General features: G+C 40.4%; 1 protein-coding gene across 3 annotated transcripts in view; it reads right to left on the bottom strand.

The window, feature by feature from the left end:
• Positions 1 to 24,427, bottom strand: part of ALK (ALK receptor tyrosine kinase) — a 326,540-nt gene that overhangs the window by 83,930 nt on the left and 218,183 nt on the right. For all 3 annotated transcript variants that reach the window (XM_075413139.1, XM_075413138.1, XM_075413140.1), the window contains exon 6: positions 2,213 to 2,344. In XM_075413139.1, the coding sequence (XP_075269254.1) occupies positions 2,213 to 2,344 (132 nt within the window). The remainder of the gene's footprint in view (positions 1 to 2,212; positions 2,345 to 24,427) is intronic.

The raw sequence follows: 24,427 nt of genomic DNA, 5'->3' as shown, positions 1-24,427 counted from the left end.
CTTATGCCAACAACATTTAACACAGTAGAGAGGCAAAAGCAGAGATATCAGCCATAGAACTGAGCAGGCTTGTAAGTGGATAAGCAGACATACCCACAACTCAAGCTAAGGCAAGCCAGTCTTTTTTGTTGCTTGGGTGGAAGATGGTGCTTTTCAGGACCTTTTGGCTGGGAGTAAGAACTCTCCATCCCAGTACTTGTGGCTGAAAACAAGCCATGCGGTCTTCTGCTCAAGCTAGGGAGTGATGCTCTGCGAAACAGGCAGTTAAATATGTTCTGCTTTTTACATTTCCTCATTTACATTCTCAGAACATTCTTTGCTGACACAACTGTAAGTGCTGTACTGCTTTATGCAAATAGCTACAAACAAATGCTACACGGAGAGGGGAAAGGCAACCAAACCAACCCCCATGGATAGTGTATGTGAGAGGGGGACTGGTCACTTTACCAGCTGGCTTACCATGGGATACAGGGTGGCAGCTGGGGCAAAAGCAGAGCCAGCCTCCTGATATGCGAATACAGATGAGACACCAGCTACAGGTGCACGCAATGTCTGAAAATAATCGGTAAGCATGTTCCTCTAGGCCTGCCACCTCCTACAGTGGTATTTAGTTTGCATCCATGATTGGTACAAGTCCACCTTGTGAGCTCTGCTGTTCCCACTGGTATAGACAGGATTATCCTCACAAGGCAGAGCTATTTATAGTAGAAAGACACAACAGTGTATCTGGACTTCTAGTTGATCATAAATACTATCTCTCTCTACTTCCAATGAAATAAAAATGCATTCAACCTACTGATTATTGTCATTTACTAGTTTTTTTTAATTAAAGTGTGGAACACAATAGAAATACCATTATGAAGTTTTAGAGCTTTGTTTTAAAGTTCTTGGGCAAAAAGATTTCAATACTACTAATACGAAGCATTACTGGTTCTAAGGATCTACAAGTCTGCACTACAAGACACTGTTCCTATGAAAGTGAATTTAATGTTCACTGAGTGTGTGTTGTTAATGAATATAATTTGAAATTGTAGCATTATGGAGAAGCATATCCTTTCAAGCTTTTAACTAGTCTACTAGATGATCCCAGGTGAAACCACTGTTGTCCAATAAAATCTGCTACTCCTTTTCTTAGCAGCAAAGAACCGGAATTTGCTAGAAGTTGTGTGTCATTTATGTTAAGTTTACGCTACAAACAGCAAAGGTCTGTTAGTCTAGACCTCACCTATATCAACACAGCTTGTTTGAATTACCTTACTCAGATTCTCCCCCACTCTAGCTGTCGTATATGAAAGCTAAACTGAGAATAATTGCCTCTTCTTTTCCAAAGGCTTCTGCTGGGACTGGTAGTATTTTGGTCAGGCAACACATTTTTTGCATACCAAATCAATGCAGCTCTGTCGACAAAAGTCCATAGGGTAGATCAGCTGTGACATATACAGTTTAAATCGGTAAATGATGAACTCTCAATGATTATTTTTCTCGACATATTTGCCCCACAGATAACCATATGGCTGAAAATCCACCACTCCTAACTATCTGCAGACTGACAGAGGGGAAGGTGCTGGAGGGAGAACATGTAAAGGTATAGAAAAAGAGATAAGGCACCTTCAAAATGGTTAAAGGAAGGTTCTAAAGTATCTAGGTTATGCAGCATAATTACAAAGTATTAGACACAGTTTTCAGAAAACTCAAGCTGCTATCTACCTTCTGCTGTATTTTATTAGACTACTGACTGCTGAAGAGAGGACAGAAAACAAGAGGATTTGCAAAGACACAGGAGTTGGGCAAAGACAAGCTACTGGCTCTACTAATTTTTCATCTTAGAAGTTTTCTCCTTCCTCTCCCTTTTGCCACATGCTGTGCTACATTTTGATTAAAAGCTCTAACAAGCTACACATTTCATAATTCTGTAAGGCATCTAGCTATTCAGGCTATACTTCCTTTGCATTTTTCATCAGGACTTTGGAAGAGATGAAGCACTAAGAGCATCTTAAGAACCTGCTGCAGAACTAATGCAGGAGAGTACAAGAACATATCAAATAGTCCACTCCAGGCAGACATCCACAGAAACTGCATGTGCTATGGAGGATGGTGGTCTTTTGATAGTACTGAATTAGTCTGTTAGTGCTGAAGTCTCAGGTATTACAATTCAAAACAATAATTGCTTTTGGAGAAGGAGGATGCAGCCTGGGGGGATGGATTTACTCACTACACATATCTCCCTCATCTTCTCCCTCTGCGCAGTCCCTGATGAAGTCACATGCCTGCCCCAGCCTGATTGCCGTTCCATTCCAGCAGCTGAAGGAACCCTCCAGAGCCATTTTTGAGCCAGAAGCAGATCCTAGAGGAAAAAAAAAAACAGAACACAAAAAATGAAAAATTACTTCAGTTTACTGAATTGCCTTCCTCTCAAAAAAGAGGTCATAGGATCCTGGGTAACACTGAAGGGGGGAACACCATGTGAAATCCCCTCAATCCAATAGTTACTTGATAAAGTAATTATTTTAGGTTGTTTAACCTGTTTAATCTAGTAAAATATCTAATCGTCCACCTACCAGAGAAGTTCAGTTCCCCAGTCCTTTCAGGTGTTTTAACTTGGAAGGCATCTTTGATCCTTGAAAAGAGGGTTGAAATCCTGCAGCCTGCTCTGTGTTACTTCTTGAGAGCAACAGAATATGTGCAATAGATTTTTAATTGTATTTGAATATACTGCTGGACTGACAGTCCTGAAGACTGATATCCCATCTGTCTAGCTCAGGAATAACATGGCTACATGGTTTGGAAAGAACACAAGCTTTCATCACACCCTCCTGCCAACAGGTATTACCTATGACTTGGATGTATCACGTTGTCATATTCTCTCTGCAATACAGAAAACAGACTGATCTTTGCTTGTAGTTTTCTTTCTCTTCTATACCCACTCCTGCTCCTGCACTCTCCTCCCCTTGAGTCAGGGAGCCCACAGCAGACTACATCTACCAAGATACAAAAAAATACTAATTAATTTTACCTATGTTAAGCAGCAAAAGGCAACTAGAAATGCAGGAAAGGAGCCAATTCTTATGAAATAAGGTCACTGAACATTACAATCAGAGGCCAGTATCATCCATTCAGAAATTATTTTGAGTACTTGTCCCTTAGCACTGTCCTTTTCTGGAGGCACTCGATTCCCTTGACGGCTGAGAAGTCAGAGATCATCCAGCCTTATGGGTATCATTGTCCTTACCGCAGGAATTCTCCCATTCTGAGGTCTTTGATTGTAGCAAAATGAGATACTTTTTTTAAAAAAAAAAAGGAAAAAAAGGACTTGTCCCAAGAGACACGCTGTCCTCCACCTGGAGGAGGCAGGAATTAGCTCAGCAACACCCTATGGCCAGCACGTAAAGAGGAGGCCAAGCTTGAGAAGTGCAAGAGCACCTTCCACAAAAATCTGTCTGTAGATGCAATTCACCAAAACCTTCCTGACTCTCTGCTGAGATGTGCTTCCAGTTCACTACTCCTAGCAGGCAAGCCTAGAAGTACGAAGGGGTCTGTGCTGTGAATTCACCACTGCAACACCTCCTGCCCTGCTTCATTTTAAATGGGTTAAACGCTCAAGATTAAACCAAAGCCTCCGGGCAGAGTGAGCCATTGTTTGCCTAACTCATTCATGCTTGCTAAACAGCGCAGCTACATCATGTTCTCCGGTACTACAGGGAGTTGGGAATCACTGGTGATTCAATTAGATGTGCACTTGATACTTTTATTTATATTGCCTGCCAAAACTAAAAATTAATGAAGCATGTAGGAAAACAACCACTATTTCTCTTCAGGCTTATTTTATGGCGCAAATCAATTCAGGAGTGGGGGGAACACATGCCAAACCTTTTTAATATAGGACCTCAGCTCCTGGAAAGGGTGCTCTGTGTTACTGTCAGCTCAATTTTTTTTGACTGCCTTAGAGCAATTCTGGCTTGCTGCATACAGGCTGCACAGTGCCCTTGTATTTCATCCAGGGTCAAGGCTGACTACAGAGGAGAGCTTTGCAGAAAAAATAGACCAAGTAACTCGGAGCTGGTTGCTGACAGTTTCTGAAGGAACCCTGGAAAGACTTAAGGCAAAGAAAAGATGTCGTCCTTGGCCTTGCCATGCTCCTTGCAAAACTGCACTCTCAGAAACACCACTGAGAGCCTTCCCTATGTCAGGAGTAAAGCTCTTCTCATGTCACAAGCCAGTCACAGTGGGCTCAGGTCAGTGTGCAAACAGATGCTAGAAAGCTGTAAGAAGTGACTCTGGTAACTCAGTAGGTGACCCTTTCTCTTACGTGTATGCGATGAACCTATATGGCACCACGTTGCTGGAAGTACCACATAAATAAAAGCTTAGAGACTCAGGCCAAAGTGTTTCCATAAGGTTAGAAACATCATGACACTCTTAAAAATGTTGAAGTCCTGCTCAAACTCAGAAGTACTTTTGTCTCTCTGAATTACCCCACAGATTGTTTTGAAGAAATGCCCACATTTATTACCAGATCTCATGTCCCACTCAGTTTATCTGCAATCTTTTCAGCAATGCCTGTGTTTTATCCCAGCAGCTGCTAGGATACAATATCCAGAGATTCAGAGAAGGGGTTATTGTAGGCAATGGGAGTTTTTCTGTTTACTCAATTCATTTTAACTTTGTAAAGGCACTCCGTTTTCCAAGCACACGACTGCATTAACACTAATTATAATGGAACCAAGGCATTCAAGAGCACCTACTATCTTCCCAGGTGTCTTTGTTGCAGCCCAGGAGTACAAATCTCCTGAAGTCAGCTGACTGTGGTATTTAAAAGCCGTCAGTTGCAACTAGACATCAAGCAATTCCAGGAGCTTCTCCTCCAAAACAAAGCAGCAGATTTGCATGCTCATTCATCTCTGCAGAGACAGGGCTTGAATTACCTCAGATTTGCATTAGACGCATATATACATGCTCTTTGTATAGGTTAGAGAACACAAATAGCAAAGCTGCAGCCCGGGGAATGGCTGGGCTCTGTGACAGTGCATGATTTATTCCTGTCTCCTGTTTGCTTGCTTACTGTGTACACAAAGGCAAAAAGAATTGGATGAAGGAGATGATTAACTAGTAAAATAAACAGATAACCAAAAAAAGCCCAAATACAAACAATCCTTTTAACGGGCCACTTGATGCAGAGTTTTGCATCCAAGCTCAACGAAACTTAACTTTTAATTAAAATATTTGGTAATAAAATAGACATTTGCTCTTTTAATTTCCAAGCCCCCATCACTCCTGACAAGGTGAGCCAGAATGACCTGGATCGCTGAGTCAAGTGGCCTCAACTCACACACAGAAGATGTGTAAGGAAAGGAAAATGAATGGTATCAAATAAGTATCAAAGAAAAAATTTGTGGGAGACATCCTTTATATTTACAGCAGTGTTTATGTAGCCAGTGGCATCCATAAATTATAGCAGTCATTAAGCTGTACCACGGCTGGCTTGGAGTCTTATAAATCATTATTTAAACAACAACATTAAACAAATGGCATTTCAGACTCTAAACTGAAAGGAGAAACAAACAACTCCTTGGGGAATACGTGCTGACTTTGTACCTCACAGGTCCTGCTTCTGAACACAGAAGTGTTCAAATCCAATACCAGACCTGGGCACAAATGACAGCCTGGGCTCATGACTGCCCGTGCTTTCGGACTAAAGTTTCCATGTAGCAGATCAGCATGAAAGGGGAAAACCACATGGCTTAGCCTAACACAGGATAAACAACTTACTGCTCAGACTGTGGGGCCAAAGGGGATGTATTTCACTCCACAGCAGATTTTCTCCAACTTGGATTGCCTCTTCTCTCCTCCCCCGCTCTCTTGATCAGCAGAGAAATCAAAGTGTGCTGGCAAGTTCTGGTGAATCTGTCTCTGAGGAATGTGGCCAGAAAGGCTGTGATGTTTGATCACTGCAAAATGGGAACCTCCAACTTACTGCAACCACACTTAGCCAGGTGGGACAGAAGACTGAAATTCTTACAGGCATTCAACACCGATCTCCCTTATCTTGCAAACTGGCTACGCTGTCAGTTATCACGCAGGACTAATCAAGCTGAACATAGTTACACTTTCACGTGTTACATTCAGCTTCTCAGGCCATAATTTTTCATGCTACCGAAAGCCTTTGGGACCAGTCAGGTAAAGCCCTCCCACTCAGCACACATTAAAACAAGAGAGCTTAACACGACAGTACTTGGCTGTTGTTTAAAAACCCCGTCATTTGTACTCTGCAAAAAAAGATGAACAGAAACTGCATAGACCCGGGATGAACGTGCACCCTGATGCAAGTTTTACCAAAAAGCAGGTGCTCTCTGGGCTACCCAGAGTCCAACTGGACACAGCTGAACTGACTCCAACAGTTCTCGGGCAAAACCCTGCATGCACACAGGGTGAAAAACTTCCATTTTTAATTGCATGTATGTAATAAGAAATACCTAACCATGGAAATCCACCATGTTCATCTAACCATATGTCCTACCTCTCAAAAAAGAGAGACTTTCCTATTATTTAATTACATCTCTTAAAAAATATTTTCTCATGGGCTAGTGCTGCAGTCTAATGTTCCTCCACTAAAAATCATGGATTGTGCAACCTCACTGACAATGCTTATCTGTAACAAGTATTTGTCATTAACTTCTCAATTTCATCTTCTCCTCCTTTGGTTTGAGTTCAAGGCCTTGACTCAGAGCTATTTAAAAAGAGAATACTTGGGGGATTTACGGGTTTTGTGAAACAAAGAAAGGCTGCTGTCTAGCTATAAAAGGATAGTGAGAATTCTGGCCAGTTTCTGATTATTGATTTTTCTATGACTTGCTGTTTCTGATGGGCACATCATTTCCTCATTCTTCGTCTCCAACCCTCCAGCCTTATAGCAGTGCAGACATTTGAAGGCTGATGGCTCACTTGGTGCTGAGGATAGCCATATTCCAAGACAAAGTAAATTTTCTATTGATATGAGTCATTAATATCCCTGCTTCCACCATTAAAGAAGTCGGAAAGTGTGAAATAAAGGTGGCAGGAAAGTGAAAGAAGAGAAAGATGAATTCATGTTTAAGGGAACTGAAGCCATCCTTAGCAAATCACCACTGAACTCCAACATGATACAGCGCAGATCACATACACCAAAACTTCCACAGTGAGCTGCACTGCCCTCATTTTCCAGCCACCCATCCCAGGACACCTGTATTCACATCTGCAGAGAAGCCAAGCGGCCACAACCGCAAATGAGACCAGCGAGAGAGATATTTGGAAAACACAATGTCCTCAAAAAATGCTTTGAAAAAAGATTGTCTCCAGGTTTCTCACATCAGACAGCCAAAATTTAGCCACACTTCATAATTTCTGGCTTTAATCTTTGTAACAGCATTGTTACTGTTGCTGTCAGTGCCTAAGGATGCAAGCGAAGCCACATTTGTAGGAGGCAGTAATCTCTTTTTATTAGACTGCCTGATACAGGCAGAAAAATCTGCCCATGTTTGTAGATGCCTGAAAGCTTGCCCATTTTTCCAGTTACATAAATTTGCTTTAATCTTCATATTTCACTTCCTATATGTATAATGGGAATAAACTCATCACAAGAGCTCTGTGATGTTCATTTCATTAACATTTGTAAGGAACTAAGATGTTGTGGTAACAGAGCCATGAAATAAACTGTAAGAAAATCATTTACTCTCTCTTCACAGTGCAGTTTGAATAATTTACAGTATAAAATAAACAGGGCCATACACTTGATGAAGGCAAGAACGGAGGTTAGTAGGATAGGCACGCCCTGCCCTACACACTAAGGGAGCAGCTCTCCCACAATGAGCTACTCCAAGGCGAGAAGTCTTGCTCACTAGAGCCGTGTAGGAACAGAATTTTCATTTTACAGAAAATGTCAACATTTCAAAATGTATTTAACCATAAAATAAAAACACCAAAATTCCTCACAGAACAGAAGTTTCACAACAATTCTGCATTGGAAATACTGACTTAAGAGGTCTCACCACGTAACTAAGTATTGTCATAAACCCAAGATATTTGAAAACATTTGAATTCAAACAAAGATAAAATATTGGGCAGGAAACTCAAGTGGAAACTGTTTTGGAACTCACTCATGTCAATAATTCAGCCAGCTCAGTTTTAACATGCTCCCCCTCTCTGCTCTGCTGCTGTTTCAATGTAGGGATACAAATTTTAAAATGTCTGTTCCTCCAGCTTTCCTAATGCCAGTACGATTGCTTACACCAAAGAAAGCTTCATAGCACACCTGAGGAGCTAGCATTTGTTCACTGCCACGTTTCCGTAGCACAAACCCTTGACAGACTGTACAGCATTCAGACTAGCCAGGCCCTCTGTGTTCTCTTGGAAATGCTTTTGACCAGATCTAATTACTTTTCCTGCCTTTTGACAGAATAACTTCTCAATGTTAATGCTGGTGTGATGTAGCTTTCCTGAATTTACAGCAACAACTAGCTTCCTTCAAACTATAATGAAATAAGAATGTGGAATAAAAAAATTAGCTGTATTTCACGCTTTCTAATTTTTCAGTTACAGAAGTTGACTGACAATCTAATATCTATCTTCATAGCTCCTGAGACAGCAAATAATTGCTGAGCGCATTAAATGACATGATAATGTTTCTCCCTATTAATCTTGCACAAAATCTAGCTGCTTTTTTGGCTTTGTTAGGGTTCACGGTAAGACGTACTTTTTCCTGTGATTTGCTTACTGATCAGTAAGCAGCTCCAACAACACATCCAAACATTAATAGTAAGCAAGTAAACAGCAGCAGAAGCAAATTTTATATATGAACTACGATTTTCCAGCATGTGTTGGTACCTACGTATTCTGGAGTATCTATAAAATTGAAAGGGGCCAAAAGAGACAGAAAATTAATACTTTTCCCTGAATACCTATGACACACTGTGTATACATAGCCATTCGACCTTTTTCTTTTCGTTAAACCTAGCACAGCATATCTTTAAGGTTTTAACCCCTAAACATGATCATCCTGATTCAGAACAATGCAATGGGATAGAATAGTTCTGTTAAAATCCAAAAATATCAATTCTTTTGGTTGCTTTTTGTTGCCCTTGTTTCAATATCAGACTGCATTTGCTACTTGATTCCCTTTTCTCTCGGGTACCACTGCATCTTCTCAAGATTAAAAAAAAACAACAAACCAAAACAAAAAAACCCCTCCATTTTCATACCTCTCCTAAAAGGAGAGTTACTGTACTTGTAACAAGTAAGTAACTGATTAAAAGAAGACCAAGCAACTTTTTCTCTGATTTTCTGTAAATTTTTCATTATACTCTTATCTGACAGCATCCTTACCTGCGGGAAACACCGTTAGACTGATTGCTAGCTCACTGCAAGATGAATGCTGCTCGCCACATGCAGCAGACGCTGACAAAATCATGAGGTGGTTAAGATCTCTAAGCTTATTTATAGACAACAGGAGCAGATTTAACATGGGTCCACTCTCAGCATCAGACATGGAACTGGGATAAGAAATAAAACAAGGCTACTGGAGACACATCATGAAAATGGTGCTCCCAAACTTTGTGTGTGCATCTTTTGGGTAAACCCTGAGAGTTGATTAGAGGAAATACATGTAGTTTTTCACACCTTGCTTCCTAGAAGGCTGGGTTCAAATCCACTTTTGATTACTCCAGTAAATTTTATCTTTGCCTGTTCAGGCTCCGCAACTCAAAACACAACCCAACACTGCCACTACACATAGTGGATTTTTTCTGCATTCTTATTTCTTAAAAACACCACATCTAGAAAAACAACACTAACATTTTAAAGATGAGGAAACTAAGGCACACATCTACCAATTTCATATAATGAAATGAGACTGTAAATTGCCCAAACCAGGCTAACTCTCTGACTCCTGTTTCAACCTCTACCAATTGGACTGAAGTTGACCAGATCCAAGAAAAAAAAACACAGAAAGGAAAGACCAGAGAAGATTGCTTGGATCATCAAGAGCTGATTCCACACCAGTCAAATATAACCTCTCTCTGAACCCTGCAAGAGTAGCATCTCGGTAATCTCTCAGTCATGCACTCGTAGCACTGCCAAACCAGACAGAGGTACATTTATATGCCTTGTCATGAAAAACAGAAATAGAGGTATGACACTTAACTGTATTCAAACATAATTTCAGGCAGGAATCACATTTTTTGTTTCTAAAATTAAATTCTGATTCTACAACTGTTTAAAGCAGTATCTCTCCTTTAGCTGTCAGCAGTATTAAATTGAAGTTTATGGCCTTACTGCAGATCAGTTGCTGGGGGAGCAGGGCAGAGTATTACAAATTGGCATGATCACGAGCACGTGTATGTGGTCCCTTTCAGCAGGGTGCAGCGCTGCATCCTTACATCACAGGCAAATGCTTTTCTGTGCAAAGCAGTGGCCCCACACTGGAAGAGCAATAGTTATTCCAGGGAGAAGCAGAAGCTTGCTGAGGAAGAAAGTTTCATGTTGTGCCCCCATCCACTGTGCAAATCTCTGCGAAACTATGCAGTTGCATAAGTGCAACAAACTGTCGGCAAGGAGCTAATTTCCACTTGGTTCGAAAACTGAGCAACACCACCTCAAAAACTGAAAGCATAAGCAAAATGAAATTGCACATGAGCATTTGCTGCGAGGGAGAGCAATAGTATTGGTGACACATAACAGGCTTGCCATTGGAAGAGACTTAATATGGATGGAGGCTATCCTGCTTTTGGTTCTAGGGAAGCAAAAGGAAACACTGCAGTGTTACCCTACCTCCACAGCTCCCTGACCACCAGTATGCTGCTGGATGCTATGACTCACTTGTGACTCTTCCAGCTGAATGCACTGAAAACTGCCTACATCTCACCGCATTGAAGCCAGCCCAAAGGGATGGAGAAGTAGCAGTTCTTTGCTCTTGTGTATCAGGCTGTGCTTCAAGGCTTTGCTACACTTGAATGAAATCATCCCAGGACCAAAGCTTCTGAAGGTCAATGGCTCTCAACATCAAAAATTGCCTGGAGAAGGACTCCTTCCTGGAGTCTGTCTCTGCCGGAGGATCTCTGCTAACCCTTGAACATGTGGAAGACTTACGAATTGTGAATGCTTACAGAAAAAAAAAAAAAAAGATGTCAGTGAAGAACACAGCGTAAACCAAGGTAGGTATCAAAGGTATTAGGGAACAGGCACAAGAAGGGATGACATTACAATTCCAGGACGACCACCCAGGTTTCAAGTAGTCTCTTTAGTATCTTGCGGCATATTAAAAGACATTTTGGGTAATGCTTTCCATGCAAGATCTCTTTCCCAAACATACACTGAGGTGCAGAAAGAATTGGAAGAATTGACCAGTAGCATTACTCAGAATTACCATGCCCTGAGGATGAGATGCCTATGGGTTGCTAGCCACAGTAGAATAGCTAGACAAATGACGAATAATATTAAAATAGCTTTTTTATGATTATTAATACTGTGATAGGAATCTTAGTTGCTATGTGTAAAGACAGATCAAGGAGACAGAGCATGTCTTACATCTCTCTCTGTGATTCTAGGTTGCCTTTAAGATCTTTACCCTTCAATGAGTAGGCTGCACAATCAAACTCTCAGAAGATTTTGCACAATTATTCAGAACTGACAGTCATTTCTTTTACAGTTCTCATCTTCAAATTTGCCACCATAAAATATATGACAAACCAAAATACTCCTTTATGTCCACTTTGTCAGTAGACTTTCTGTTGAGTGCCAGCTCCCCTTCAAGGTTCTTCTAACCCCTCTTCCACCCGTTTTGCCAACTGATTCAGTTGGCCATTAATTAATCTCAACTACCATCAGCATTATTATTAAATTCTCACAAATTTGCTATTTCTGTTATGTAAAATGCTCCTCCCAGCTGTGTAGGTTTCAGCAAAGCGTAACACCTGGTTGACTCTAGATAAATCTATTTATACAATGCAAATGTACCTCTTCCTGGCAGCTAAATCCTTTACAACTAAATCCTTTGTAACTGCAAAGCAATTCATTATACAAAATAGAGAAGTAGGAGGACATACAGCTTACTGCTTGTTCTTCATCAAGACCTAGCAAACATAAACATTTGGGTACAAAACAAGTAATGAAAAGAGAATATGAAACAGTGGTTGCTAGCCCCACTGCAGAGTAAATGGGGTTAGTCTGGTTTTGTGGCAAACAGATAGTACGCTGCCCAAGAATAATTATGGAAAGGTGCGGAAGGAGGAGCAGACCACATGGAAATGACATACAGAACCCAATCCAGCCATACATGTACAGTATTCTGACTGACTTGGAATCAAAAAAAGGAACTAAGAAAAGAGAAATATAAACCAATTTCAGGAAATAATGAAATTCTGTATACTCTGCACCAAAGATCTAATGGGTTGTGGCAGAGTTTCAAAGGAGATGTTGGGAAAAAAACAGCAGCTTAGGAGAGGGTTACAGGTAACAAGCTGCACTGGACAGGACTCACCTGACAGCACAAACTGCATAAACACACTGAATAATAAAAAAAGAACCACCAAACTTTCTTTTGGCCATAAAATGGACTAGGAGAGACTTCACAGGTACTTTACATTTACAGGTGTCTAGACTTGGTCTTGAAGTACTAATTTAAAAGACCAGATAACGATTAACATTACTTTTCACATGCATTTCATCAAGCCTTCTCTCTGAGCAGCGGCCATCTTGGAGAGGTCAGCCATCTTAGGAAACACAAACTCTTCCTGCTTTTTACTATGACCCACCAGTTGCTTTGTACTTGTACTCCCCATTCATCCTAAGCTGCCCATGATCCTCTCTGTGGTATAGTTAACCAAGTGCAAAGGTGTTAGTTACCTGCTACATATTTTTTACAAAGAGAACACTTCATATACCTAATTTCCAGCCCTCCTGGGGCTTTAAGTTAATGGGATGTGGATGCAGTTCACCAGCTATAATGAATGTCACTGGCCCACTACTCGCATCACTGCAGTACTTCAAAGCCTGGAACGTAACCCATAGTGCACAGGGAATTGAGATTGAGAAAGTTTAGTGAAATACTATCAACAAAATCAACTGCCCTGGAATTTGTATTTAAACCAGGAAAAAAATTGCCTCCTTTTCCAGAATTTCTTGATAAACAGCAGTAGGACTCTTGTGTGGCAGCAGTTACAGTAAAGGCTCTCAACTCTTCTTTGACCATGCCCTTCCTTCCCATCCCATGGGTAATTACTACTGCTTTTTAGTGAGCAATATAATTTTAAACAGTCTGTCAATGAAGTATCACAAAGATGATAAAAGTGCCTTGCCCTAGCATCTAATATGGATAAAATCAATGAGCCACTGTCCCACAGGCAGTAAGATGATCAAAAAACTCAGAGGCCTCTGTGCCCACGGCAGCCAGGTCTTTATGGGCAACAGCCGCTGCACTCTCTGAAAGGTCTTCGGCAGCACCGTAGGACGGTTGAGCAAACTAAGATCTGGCAAGGACAGGGTGTCTGATCCAAATTATTGTCCCCCTGTGTGTGAAGCAGTTCCAGCACAGACAGTAGCAGTTCAATTATTCTCTGCACTGTGAGAACTCATCCATCCTACGTCCAGTCTACCTCCCTCTCCTTTTCAGTCCAGTGACAGTCCTGCTGGGAAGGTCTCTGGACAACATTGTTCATCTCTGCTAGCAAAAAGTAGAAGTGAAAGGCATCTCACAGCAGTCACTAGGTCTTTTCCAGGTAAACCGTGACTAAGTTACCAGCTCATCCAGGGTATTCCTGGAAATCAAAAGCCTGGCATCCTTTTCCCAATACCCAACAAAAAGAAGAAAGAATTAAATAACCAAGGACTGAGCACAAAACAGTGAAAACACAGCAGCCCAGCATCATTTTTTGAGGTACTTCAAACCAGCACTCCATTTTTGTGTCCAGGGGCCTTGAATTGCTAGCAAACCACCTTCAGAAACACTGCTTAGCAAATAAGGAATCTGACGGTCAGGATTTCCAAATTGGCTCTTATGCTGTGACCTTGGATAAGTCTCTTCACCTCTTCAAGCTTTCATATCGCTGCCCATGACAGAAAGAAATAACACTTTGTGGGGAATATGTGGCCTTGCTATTGTTTAGAACTCGTGCTGTATGATAGCATGTTTTTGTTTGCACAGGAAAAAACCCTCATTTTTAAAAGCTATCTAAAATGAAAATGTCCCCTTCAGGAGAAAAATGTTTGCTCAGCATTACTCCAAAAGATTTTATTTGACCTGAAATAAAATATTGGTTAGCTCCAGAAAACTTATTATTGTTCAAAATTTGTTTCATTTCAGATATTTCATCCTTCCTTTATGCCTTTTAACATAGTTTCAAATAGAAAAACTAAAGTCCAGAGAGAAGGTGTTAAAATTTAGTTTCCCTCCTTACTTTTTTGTTTTGTCAAAACACTTACTAAGTTTGACCAGAATTTTGAAGAGCTTTGTCACACTAACTTTTATTTTTAACAAACCTAGAATAAAAAAAGGAGATGCTGCTTACCCTTGGGTAACACATGGAGGCTCTCAAGTGAAAGGCTACACTGAGCATATCACTAAATGCTAATCACAAGCATGGAGGATGACAGAATCACTTGAGTCGTTACCACATGCTAATGCAGCATCTGTCTGATGAAGCTCTGGGTCATTTCAGTTTGGTCCTGTCCCCTGAAATCTACTCACTCAGACAGCGCACCAGAGAGACAACTTTTACCATGTTGGCACTGACAGGACTGACAACGATCTCGCCATTTGGCATACATTAAAATATGCCCATATTAGCCAAACACAGATTAAACTAAAGGAACATCAGATCTGGAGAGTAGTGAAAACCAGCCATGAAGTCTGCACAGTTTCACATAAGCACTAAGGAGGTATTACAGCGCTATTGCTTTCTCAGGGAGAAGCAATATTGAAAACAGTTAATGTAAACTCAACATTAAAAATTTTACTGACGATTAAGGTGACATTAAACTGATCTACATTCAATCTGCAAACTGATTTGGCATTCACTGATTAATGCTGTAAATTAAATACTAACATCTCATATGTAATGTTATAAATCACCAACTTCACTCAGCAATGTATATGTGGTGTCAAACAATTTTTGACGTGTAAGTTATTAAATTTCCTGTAGGTGAAGCACTGAGTATCTACCACAGTTTTAAGATGAGATTATGAACAGAGACTTTCAATTTCTGACCCAATTTACTTCCTGACTTTGTCACTGGAGTACTTGATACTATTAAAACTGCTCAGATTTTCAAAATTCAAGTGGAAATTGCTTTTCATTGTAGTGGAAAATAGCAACAGAAACCTACCTGCACCAAGTCTGGACCCAAGATTCTTTTTAGTGGACATGCGCTCGAAAGTGGTGAGATGCTTTAGAAACATGATTTATTTTTCCAAAAAGGTGCTCTCAAGAAATGCCCATCTCTGAGCTCTGCTGACACTCAGTACAGTACAGATCTGCTGCTTGAAGAAACTGAAGCAAGAAATGCCACAGAAGAGGCCTGAGATCTAAGTATTTGGCCCAACTACTGCAAACAAAGCACAGTCCCTCTGTCATGCTTTTCTACGAAAGTTACTCTCCCTGAGTCAACAGACTGCAAATACTTTCAACTATACAGTCATAAATTCACAAGGTGAAAGTATTCCCCTGCACAAATCCCAGGCAGCACAAGTCTCTAGCCTTAGCAATAACACTTCAGCTCATGGTTGTCAACACTAATGAGTTAAACTGCACTGCAATGAGATCCTGGAGTTATTTGTAGCTGTGGTACAGGTAAGTCCCTTTGTCTTGCAGGCAGACATCCTCCTCGGGCTGCATTGGCAGGGGAGGTTATTGACTCCATCTGTTCAGGACCACTTTCCCTCCTGATCTGCTGATGAAGCAGCATGTGCAAGTACTCCCTAATTTATTTCAGGCAAAGTCAGACAGGTGAGACCAGAACAACAGTTCTTACCTACTCAGGGATTTTATGTTAACCTGTCTGCTTTTCAAATGGCAGCTGCTCTCTGGGCTGCATTAAAACATCTTACAGACACTTGTGATCTGCTTAAAGACTAGAGGGGCAAAGCCACAATACAGTGGTGCTACAAGGAAGAGGAGCAACTCAGTGGCTGTGCTCTAGTCACTTTTAAAAAATGTCATTCTAATATGTGAGATAATTCTGATACATGATAATATTCTTACTATTCCATGCAAAACAATTTATGGAAGAGGGAGTATTTCCCTTTCCCTTTTCTAAAGAGGGCATACTGTGGAAAATCAGACGGCTAACTGCCATTACCTCTGCAGCTTTGCGAAAACTCATAAACACAGCTTGGTCTTTATCTGAGATATTCAGCTCAAGTCTGCTTCTAAAACCAGGAGAATAGAAAAAATCAACTGCAAGTATGCTAAAGTTCAGAGGAAATTCAGTCTCAGTTTAGAACTGCACAAGAGGGACCCTTCTTTAAATCAAAGACAGAGATAAAAGAGTATGTTTATGTACAGGAAATCATAGCAACTTTTTTGCAGAATAGTATTTAAAATTATTAAAACACAATGCACATGTAACAAAAAAAAAAACTTGATACAATTTTCTGTTCAGAAATAAAAATAGTTTTAAATTTTCCTGATAAGGAAGAAACATTGATTACATGAACGTAACTGAATAGGAATAAATTCCCTGACATGGCTCTTAATGGTATATCATGCCCAAGAAGTCCTGTCAGTTGAAATTTAGGCTAGAACTAAATGATCTCCAGGAACTGGATTTGGAATTACTAACTCCTGAATGTAACCAAATATCCTTGCAGAAGTAGGATGAATTAAAGTTCAAGGCAAATGCTGCATATAATACAGATCTTAACCTCATTTAGAAGCAATGTTGTTTAAGGCTTTATTAAGGGATTGAGTTACTACTTCTGCTTAAACAGAAGTGACAGTGTCATTCACAAGGGTAATAAGCAAGATAATGCAAGAGAGGGAATAGCACCTACTGGTAAGGAAGTAACTGAAAAAATAATGTGGATCTTCTATTACCACTCTTTGGAAAGCAGCATGGGATCCAATGTCCAAATGCAACTCAATGTAAGTAGATTTTCCAAAAAGCCTTCATTAAGGTCTCCCATAAAGGAATGTGGTCAACAAAAAAATCAAAGCTTTTGCATACAAGTGATTTTGTGAGGACAGAGAGAAGCAATACGATCTACAGGGCTCCATTAGAAGGCTCTTGGCTGTAGCTCTGCTTCTACCAACCACCACTTTACTTTCAACAGACCATTTATGTATCTGAATGTTCTTCTGCGTGAAAGGACTGGGGGTTGTTTTAGAAATAAACCTTTTCTAGACGCGTTCATAAAAAGCTACAGAGGGTAAAAATTTCTGGTTTATATCTCCTGCAGGTTTCCCACAACAGCTGGTGTGTTTGTTTTTAGTGCAGAGAGGCTTCTAGGTCTGACTGGAAGCATCCTGTCAAAGCTGCACGAATGAAGCTAGTTTTGGTAATGCTGGTATTGTAAAGTATTCCCAGATAGCACTATTAATCTTGCACTCAACAGCCATTTAATTTTTTTCAGGGTTTATCCTAACAGGCTCTGAATAAACTCCTGCAAAATAATTACTATAAAATGATTTATCTAGCATGCTAACCAGTGAGCGCTGAGAATGTTCAATAGAGAATCTGTTTGTTAAAGATTCCTTGCCTGACACTATTCATTTTAAAGTGAGGAACTGGTGGGCAGACTTTATAGATTACAGGCATTAAAGCGCCCACCGACTTTAAAAGGATAGTTCTGTTAGAAATTCCAGGCTACAATCCTTCAAGCAAAGCATTGTCCCCTTTCTGACACTCTGATGATGCTACGATGTTAAAGGTGGAATGAATTGCGCTCTGAAGTGCCTCTTTTTCTCTCTGTTGACTACAGAGGGACCCTAGAGACTAGCGTTGACATGATGCCTAACTTTCAGATAGCTGAACTCACAAAAGATGAACACCACCTTGTCTAACTTCACACAACAAAGCATCTGAATGTCTGAACTAAATCTTGCCTAGGGAGATTGAATCCCGTGATGTTGTGAATTAGATGACTGGTTTATTATACAGATTTTATTCACTGACAGTTCAGCTGAGGTCTAGACTGAGAATTGTGCTGAACTGCTTGGGAATTAGCTTTGCAAGCTGGAGTTTAGGAGGAGATTTCTTTTTCTCCTATCCGCTGAAAATATTTTCTGGCCTTTGTTCAAATGCTAAAAAAAGCAGCCAGCATCAGCAGAATGTAGATGTGTTAAGAAAGAGGTCTCCTACACACTACTGAGGCAAAGAAATAAGGAGAAAGGGACAAGTCCATTGCTTGCTTTGTAAACTGGAAAAGAAACTGTCTTCGTTTCATCTAATGCCTTTCCTATGCACTCTTTGTGAACACTTGGCACTTAGTAAATCCCACAGAAGTACAGCAAGATTCCTTAGGCAAACACAGTGAAGCTCTGCCATGAACAAGATCTCTGCCCGAGTAACTTTCGGAATGAGTGCAATTTTCTGAAAAGGAGTCCCCAGAGACAGCGCTCAATTACACCAACACAGTCGCAGCTTAGGCAATGTCTAGCATTACCTAAAAACTCTAATTGACAGCAAGTCTACTCTTTCCTGGTTCATCAGTCAAATCCTTTGACTTAAACTTGTTAGAGATCCACCAGTAAACTGCTGGTTACTGTTGTGGTCACAAATGGCCTGATTCTGTTCACTCATTACTTCTCTCTCATTTCCAAGATCAGTGAAAGGGCTATTTAAAATTGTTTTATTTCCTCCCAGCTAATTCCGTCCCAGGTGTCAGCCAGCTATTCTAATGCTCACTCACTGTGGCCCAGCCAAAGGGCTTTGGTCATCTTTATTCATCTGTTGCCACTTGCCTTTGTGCTAAGGAATTCACAATCATCTCATTTCTTTGTCTTTTGCTTGTACTCAGTGCACAGCACAGACCAGACTCATCTGTGAGTCCTGCTCTGACATGGTATAGCAATATGAATAAATGGAAACACTAATAAATTCCTCTGTAGTATTTACAGAACAGTATCACCATGGGCTTGCAGTGTAGGAAGAGTAATTTTGCACAACTGATTTCCATTTGGTGGCATCCTGCCCAGTCATGACACTTTGGTTTCATTTTGGCAGTTACCCTAATTGTCCAGGAAAGTAATGCACTGTTTACTTGAAAAGTCAAAATGACTGAGAATGCTCTGACTGTTATCATACTTGAGGAAGACAACTGTAATGCATTACAGACACTGCTGACATCTGGCACTGCTAGTAACACAAGCAGCAAGTAGAAGCATGTTTGTTATAATTTAAGGGGAGCTATGAAGTCACAAATTAGCCCACATTCTACAAATCCACAATTATGATGAAGACTACTTGCTACAATATAAACTTATAATGGAGTAATAATGTCCCTAAAGGTTTTTGATGAGATTAGATAGGCAGGAATGCTTTATCACTGAAGGGAAAGAGGAGGAAGAGGCTTGCCCAGATGAGACAAACTGCCCGATTTCACTTCAGAGCAGAGGAAGCTGGAGATGCTCCAAAGGTAAAACTAGAAGAAAACAGCAGACAAACACCATAAGCATGGAAGACCACTGCAAAGCACTCTGCAAAAATGAGGATATCAAACATCCCTTGGAGTAGAACTTTTTACCAACATATGATAGAAAAGGTTCTTTTGCATTTCTCATTTGTCTTAATCAGTTGTAGGTTATATTTTTGGAAAATATACTTTGTACAAAATATATTTTGTAACCCAATTTAAAAAAAAAAAAATCAATGTAACTTTGCAAACACTAAGCATCACCTCCAGCCTCCTTTACCTACAACAAAAGAATAGCTATAACTTAAAACTAACTCTTCTGTTTTCCAAACCAATCTCTTCTGTTGGCTGCGAAGAGCCCAGCAATGACAAAGAAACTGAAGTCCAGATCAGCGATGTTCCTATCAAACCTCCTGTCAGGCTCTTCCTTTTTCAAAAGCTTTGATAAATATATAGGGACAGACCTTCAGCTGATGGAAGTAGTTGAAGGTCTGTGGAATTACTAGTAAAATTAAGGTTTTACATCTGAAAATTAAAGTTTATATGAAAACGTAGCAGTGTTCACCCATTGAGGAAAAGCATAAAATCAAAAGGAGCTCTGAGGATGGGACACAGCTGCAGCAGGCATGCGAGGAATCCACTAACACAGCAACTCCCTGCAACATACCATAGAGGATGGAGCGGAGTGGAGATTCCGTGGCCATGCTCCGTGATGATAAAGTGGGAAGAAATAGTCCTCTAGAACTGATAAGCAGCTCATCTGGCCCCCTGAGCCAACAGGTTTTCGAAACCTTGCCAAAGTGCTATCCTCTCGCGAACTTTGCTTGTTTTAATATCATTTTAATACCAAAACACACCTCCATCCCGAAGACCACCCGCCTCCAAGGTGCGACCACCCCTCTTTGAGTCTGCACTCTCGATTTTTCGTAAACTATACCTTTAAACGTGAAGCAAGAGAATTTTACACCAATCATGATAAAAGGTATGTATGACTACAGTCACTCAAACTCCACCTTAAATGTAGAAAGAATATAAAAATAGCCAGGGAAATAGGGGATTTTCGGAGAAGAAGATAACACCGTGGACTTTCGGAGGAGCAGATAACACCGTGGGCAAGTCAAGGGAAACTCCACCTCAGACTACCTCCAACAACCGGGATTGGCCAATGGGCTGAGCCTTGTTTCTCCCCACCTTGGAACGCCTTGGGTGAGACTTAAACTGAGTGCTTTTCTCGGGAATAGTTACTCCCTAATGTTTATAGCCAGGCTGTATTATTTATAACCTTTTCATGTGTTTTGTATTTGCACGTGCTTTCTTGCAGACAGTCACTATCATTGGCAATTCAAAAAACCTATATGCCTGTTTCATAAATAAAACTCCACTGTTTAAGTAGGCAGTTGTCAGAGTTTCTCACTGAACGTGACCAAATGTGGCCGTGCTAGTTCATGAGCACGACTGGACTGAAGGTGCAGACTGCTATTAGTGTATCCAGAATCGTGGTAGTTTAATATACATGTTCAACGCGACTGGACTGGTAGTGGCAAATTGGATATCACTCAGAATTTAAACCTAGCCGCACCTAGCCTCTCACTCCGGTGAAGAGAGTTAGAATGCAAGGAGGTTTATTTTCTGCCAAATTCACGCGACAAGGTCCAACAATTAACGGGATGACATGCAGATGCTTTACAACTTTCACTAGCAGAAGCTCCACCCAGGTAACTTCATAGTTACTCACTTCCTTTACTTAGGTAAATAGTTCGCATGCAGTAAATACTTCCGTCACTTTGCAGTCTGAGCCACCTGGCAATTTTTGTAGATAGGTGAGTTGCTTTACTACTGTCGTGCTACTGATGTGTACAACAAAAGTGCCTGATGAGTTAATACTGTTGCCAAAACTTTACAGTTAGTGTTTCTGATCTTAGAGAGATTGCTTTCTTGTTATGTTTTCATGAACATATATTCATAAACACATGTACACACACTGTTATTCCATGAGGTGCTTAAAGAGTCAACAGCAACTTTCTATAAACCAATAGCAACGCTGATATTATTATGGAAATACTGACATTTCATCCTTTTCATGTTCATCTTTTTTTGTATTGTATAACACGATGCTGGATTTATGCAGTTGTTGCTTACTGCTCTAAATCACGTCTTAAAAATCCATTACATAATTTAGGCTTAAGTGCATGGAATATTCACTGCTGTAGTCTCCACAAAATCATTTATTCTAGATTGTGGCTCACACAAATCAACCAAAAAAAGCTTAGATCCCAGTATGTCACAATCCACCATCTCACAGAACCAGACAGATTGCCTCTCAACCTTTGAAATTTTCAGGTATCAAAATAGTTGCTTTGTTCATCTCTATTCGCATCACATGACAAATTCACCACTGCTACTATTTTTGGAACATGATAAATCTTGCTGCAAAAGTTGACGAAATTATATTTCCTTGTAGATCTGAAAAAAACATTTCCAAACCTCTTATTTTGCTTACAAATTTGCTGTTACTCCATCAATCATGCCCCATGAACATACACTTCAATCTGGAATTGGACTTAGAATCCAAAGGACTCATTTAAGTGTTTGCAACCTCCCAGTTGTACAAAACTTCAGCACTTCAGCTGGCAATCATTTAAAGAAAGGGGGGGGGGAAGTATTCTTGCAATTTCTTTCATAAAATAAAACCTGACTGGTGATTTAAGATCTTGCCATCCATGTGTGACTTCTGGATCAATACACCTTACTAGCAGGGCTTTCAAAGGCTCGATTCATAAAAGCCCTGTATGCCTCATTTATGGAGGTACTTGGTAAAACTGCCCCCATGGAAGCACAGTGCATAGTCTGTCCTTTCTCATCCTCACAGGTGGAAGACATGCCTCAGTGCAATTCAGTAATGATCACATTTTTGAAAACTCCTGGGGGACCAAGAGCATGGTTCCCATTAATTTGTGCTCCTAAGTCACTTGGCAGCTTTTCAAAGTTGCTCTCTTTCTGCACATTTTTCATGACTTCAGAGTAAAAGAATTGCAACATACAGGTTTAATGATCCTGATCGAGATTCAGATGTGCAGCTACTGGTTGTGAGTTTCCAAATACAGCATAAAAGAGTCTCATTTGTTGAAAGGGCATGCACTCCTTTTCAGAAAACTTCAGTCCCCTGTTACAGTTTCTTAAATTTTTCAGGGAAAAAAATCAATGCACCAGGTTTACTCAGTTGGCATTTCTACTTATGTATTATGGATTTGATTTCGAATTACAAGGTCAAGGCTTTCTGATTTCAGTTGTTCTGTTGCAGAACATCTCCTTCACTGTATCCATCACTGCTGGCACCAACGTGCCACACCTCTCCCATACTAGATACAGTGCATAATTATTAAACTATGTCTATGGTTTGGTGCAGCAATTGGTTTGCTAAGAAAGCTGGCTGCAGTAGACCATGCAGAAACAGAACAGCAAAACAAAGCAAGTAGGACTCCCTGAGGCAGAAAGCAAAAGGTTTTGGACAAGTAAAGGTAAGAGCCGGACAGGGTCTTACAGCAAGATGGGGCAGATTTGCAATGAGACCTCTTAGACACAGAAAACATGCTGAACTTCAATACTTCAGAATATAAGCCCTGAGGTACTGAAGTGCCCCGAGCCAAAAGCTAAAGAACTCTTCACTGTGGTAAAGAAAGAGCAGGAGTTATACCTTTTCTCAATGTTGTATGCATTGCACCACTACAAAGTGGTAGCACCTCAGAATCCAGCGCTGATATGTATGACACTTCTGCAGGCTTTTAAAAAAATAAGGTTTTTGCTGCTGACATTATTTCATCTTCTACAACCTGGAAACACACAGAAAATCTTTCCTTTCTGTCCTATCTTCTCATTCTTGTTTTTCGTCTTCCAAAAATTACTTTGCTCATCAATGCCCCTCAGACTCTGATGAGTCATGCCAGAAAAGGGGACTAGCTTCTACCTGAACATCCCACATATTTATCTTTGCATTGATAATTTTAAATGTTAACTGATTAATCCTTACACATTTCATTCAATTTTCACAATTCACTGAATTTCCCTCAGTCTCACTTGGTTTCTTTGCCGGTTCAACAGATTATCCATCTACGTCCGTCTGGTTGATGGAGTGGCTATCTGATTAAGTTTGACTGCTCTAGTTAATTAATTGGATTGTAAATATTTATTCCAATCACTTTCTAACTGGTCAAACTCTTTAATCATTTCCACTATCTGGACCAATTATTCCTGCCTGATATCCTGTCATTTGTTTTCAGTGTTACCGGTTCATCACCATCTCTCCTTTCCTCATCTCTCCCTCTCTCATTTATTCTTTGGCTGACAGCAGTCTGGCTCCTATCTTTGTTGCTTGATCATCTCCCTCTTCTGTTCTGACTTTCTAAGCTTTCCTGCCATCTCTCACCTCTTCTCAAAGACCACTGTTCTTCTTCACAAACACGAATCAAGCTGCATGGCCAGGTCTTAACATCTTCAAACATCAGTCCTGTTCAAATCAAAAGCCTTTCCCACAGCTAACAGGGAACTTCACGGATCTATATATAACCTAACTCAGAGCAAAACTACCCTGACTTTGTTTTAGCAAATCAAGGCTCTGCATGTCCTCTCTTACAGGTTAACAGACTTTTGAAAATGTAGGGGTTTATTATGGAGAGAAAAAAGGAGAGAGAGACTGTCATCTACTCACACAATAGAATCAGCTTGTATAAATCTTTGAATCTGGAGTAATACTGGTTTAAAATCATTGGGTCATCCGTAAATCATCATTGTCCTCCCCATTTCTCAAGTGATGATAGTGAATCCTATGATTGTTTC

The sequence above is a fragment of the Opisthocomus hoazin genome, chromosome 2 (assembly GCF_030867145.1).
Source record: "Opisthocomus hoazin isolate bOpiHoa1 chromosome 2, bOpiHoa1.hap1, whole genome shotgun sequence".
Lineage (NCBI taxonomy): Eukaryota > Metazoa > Chordata > Aves > Opisthocomiformes > Opisthocomidae > Opisthocomus > Opisthocomus hoazin.
Note: the sequence above shows the minus strand (reverse complement) of the source record. Positions and strands in the feature narration are given on the sequence as shown.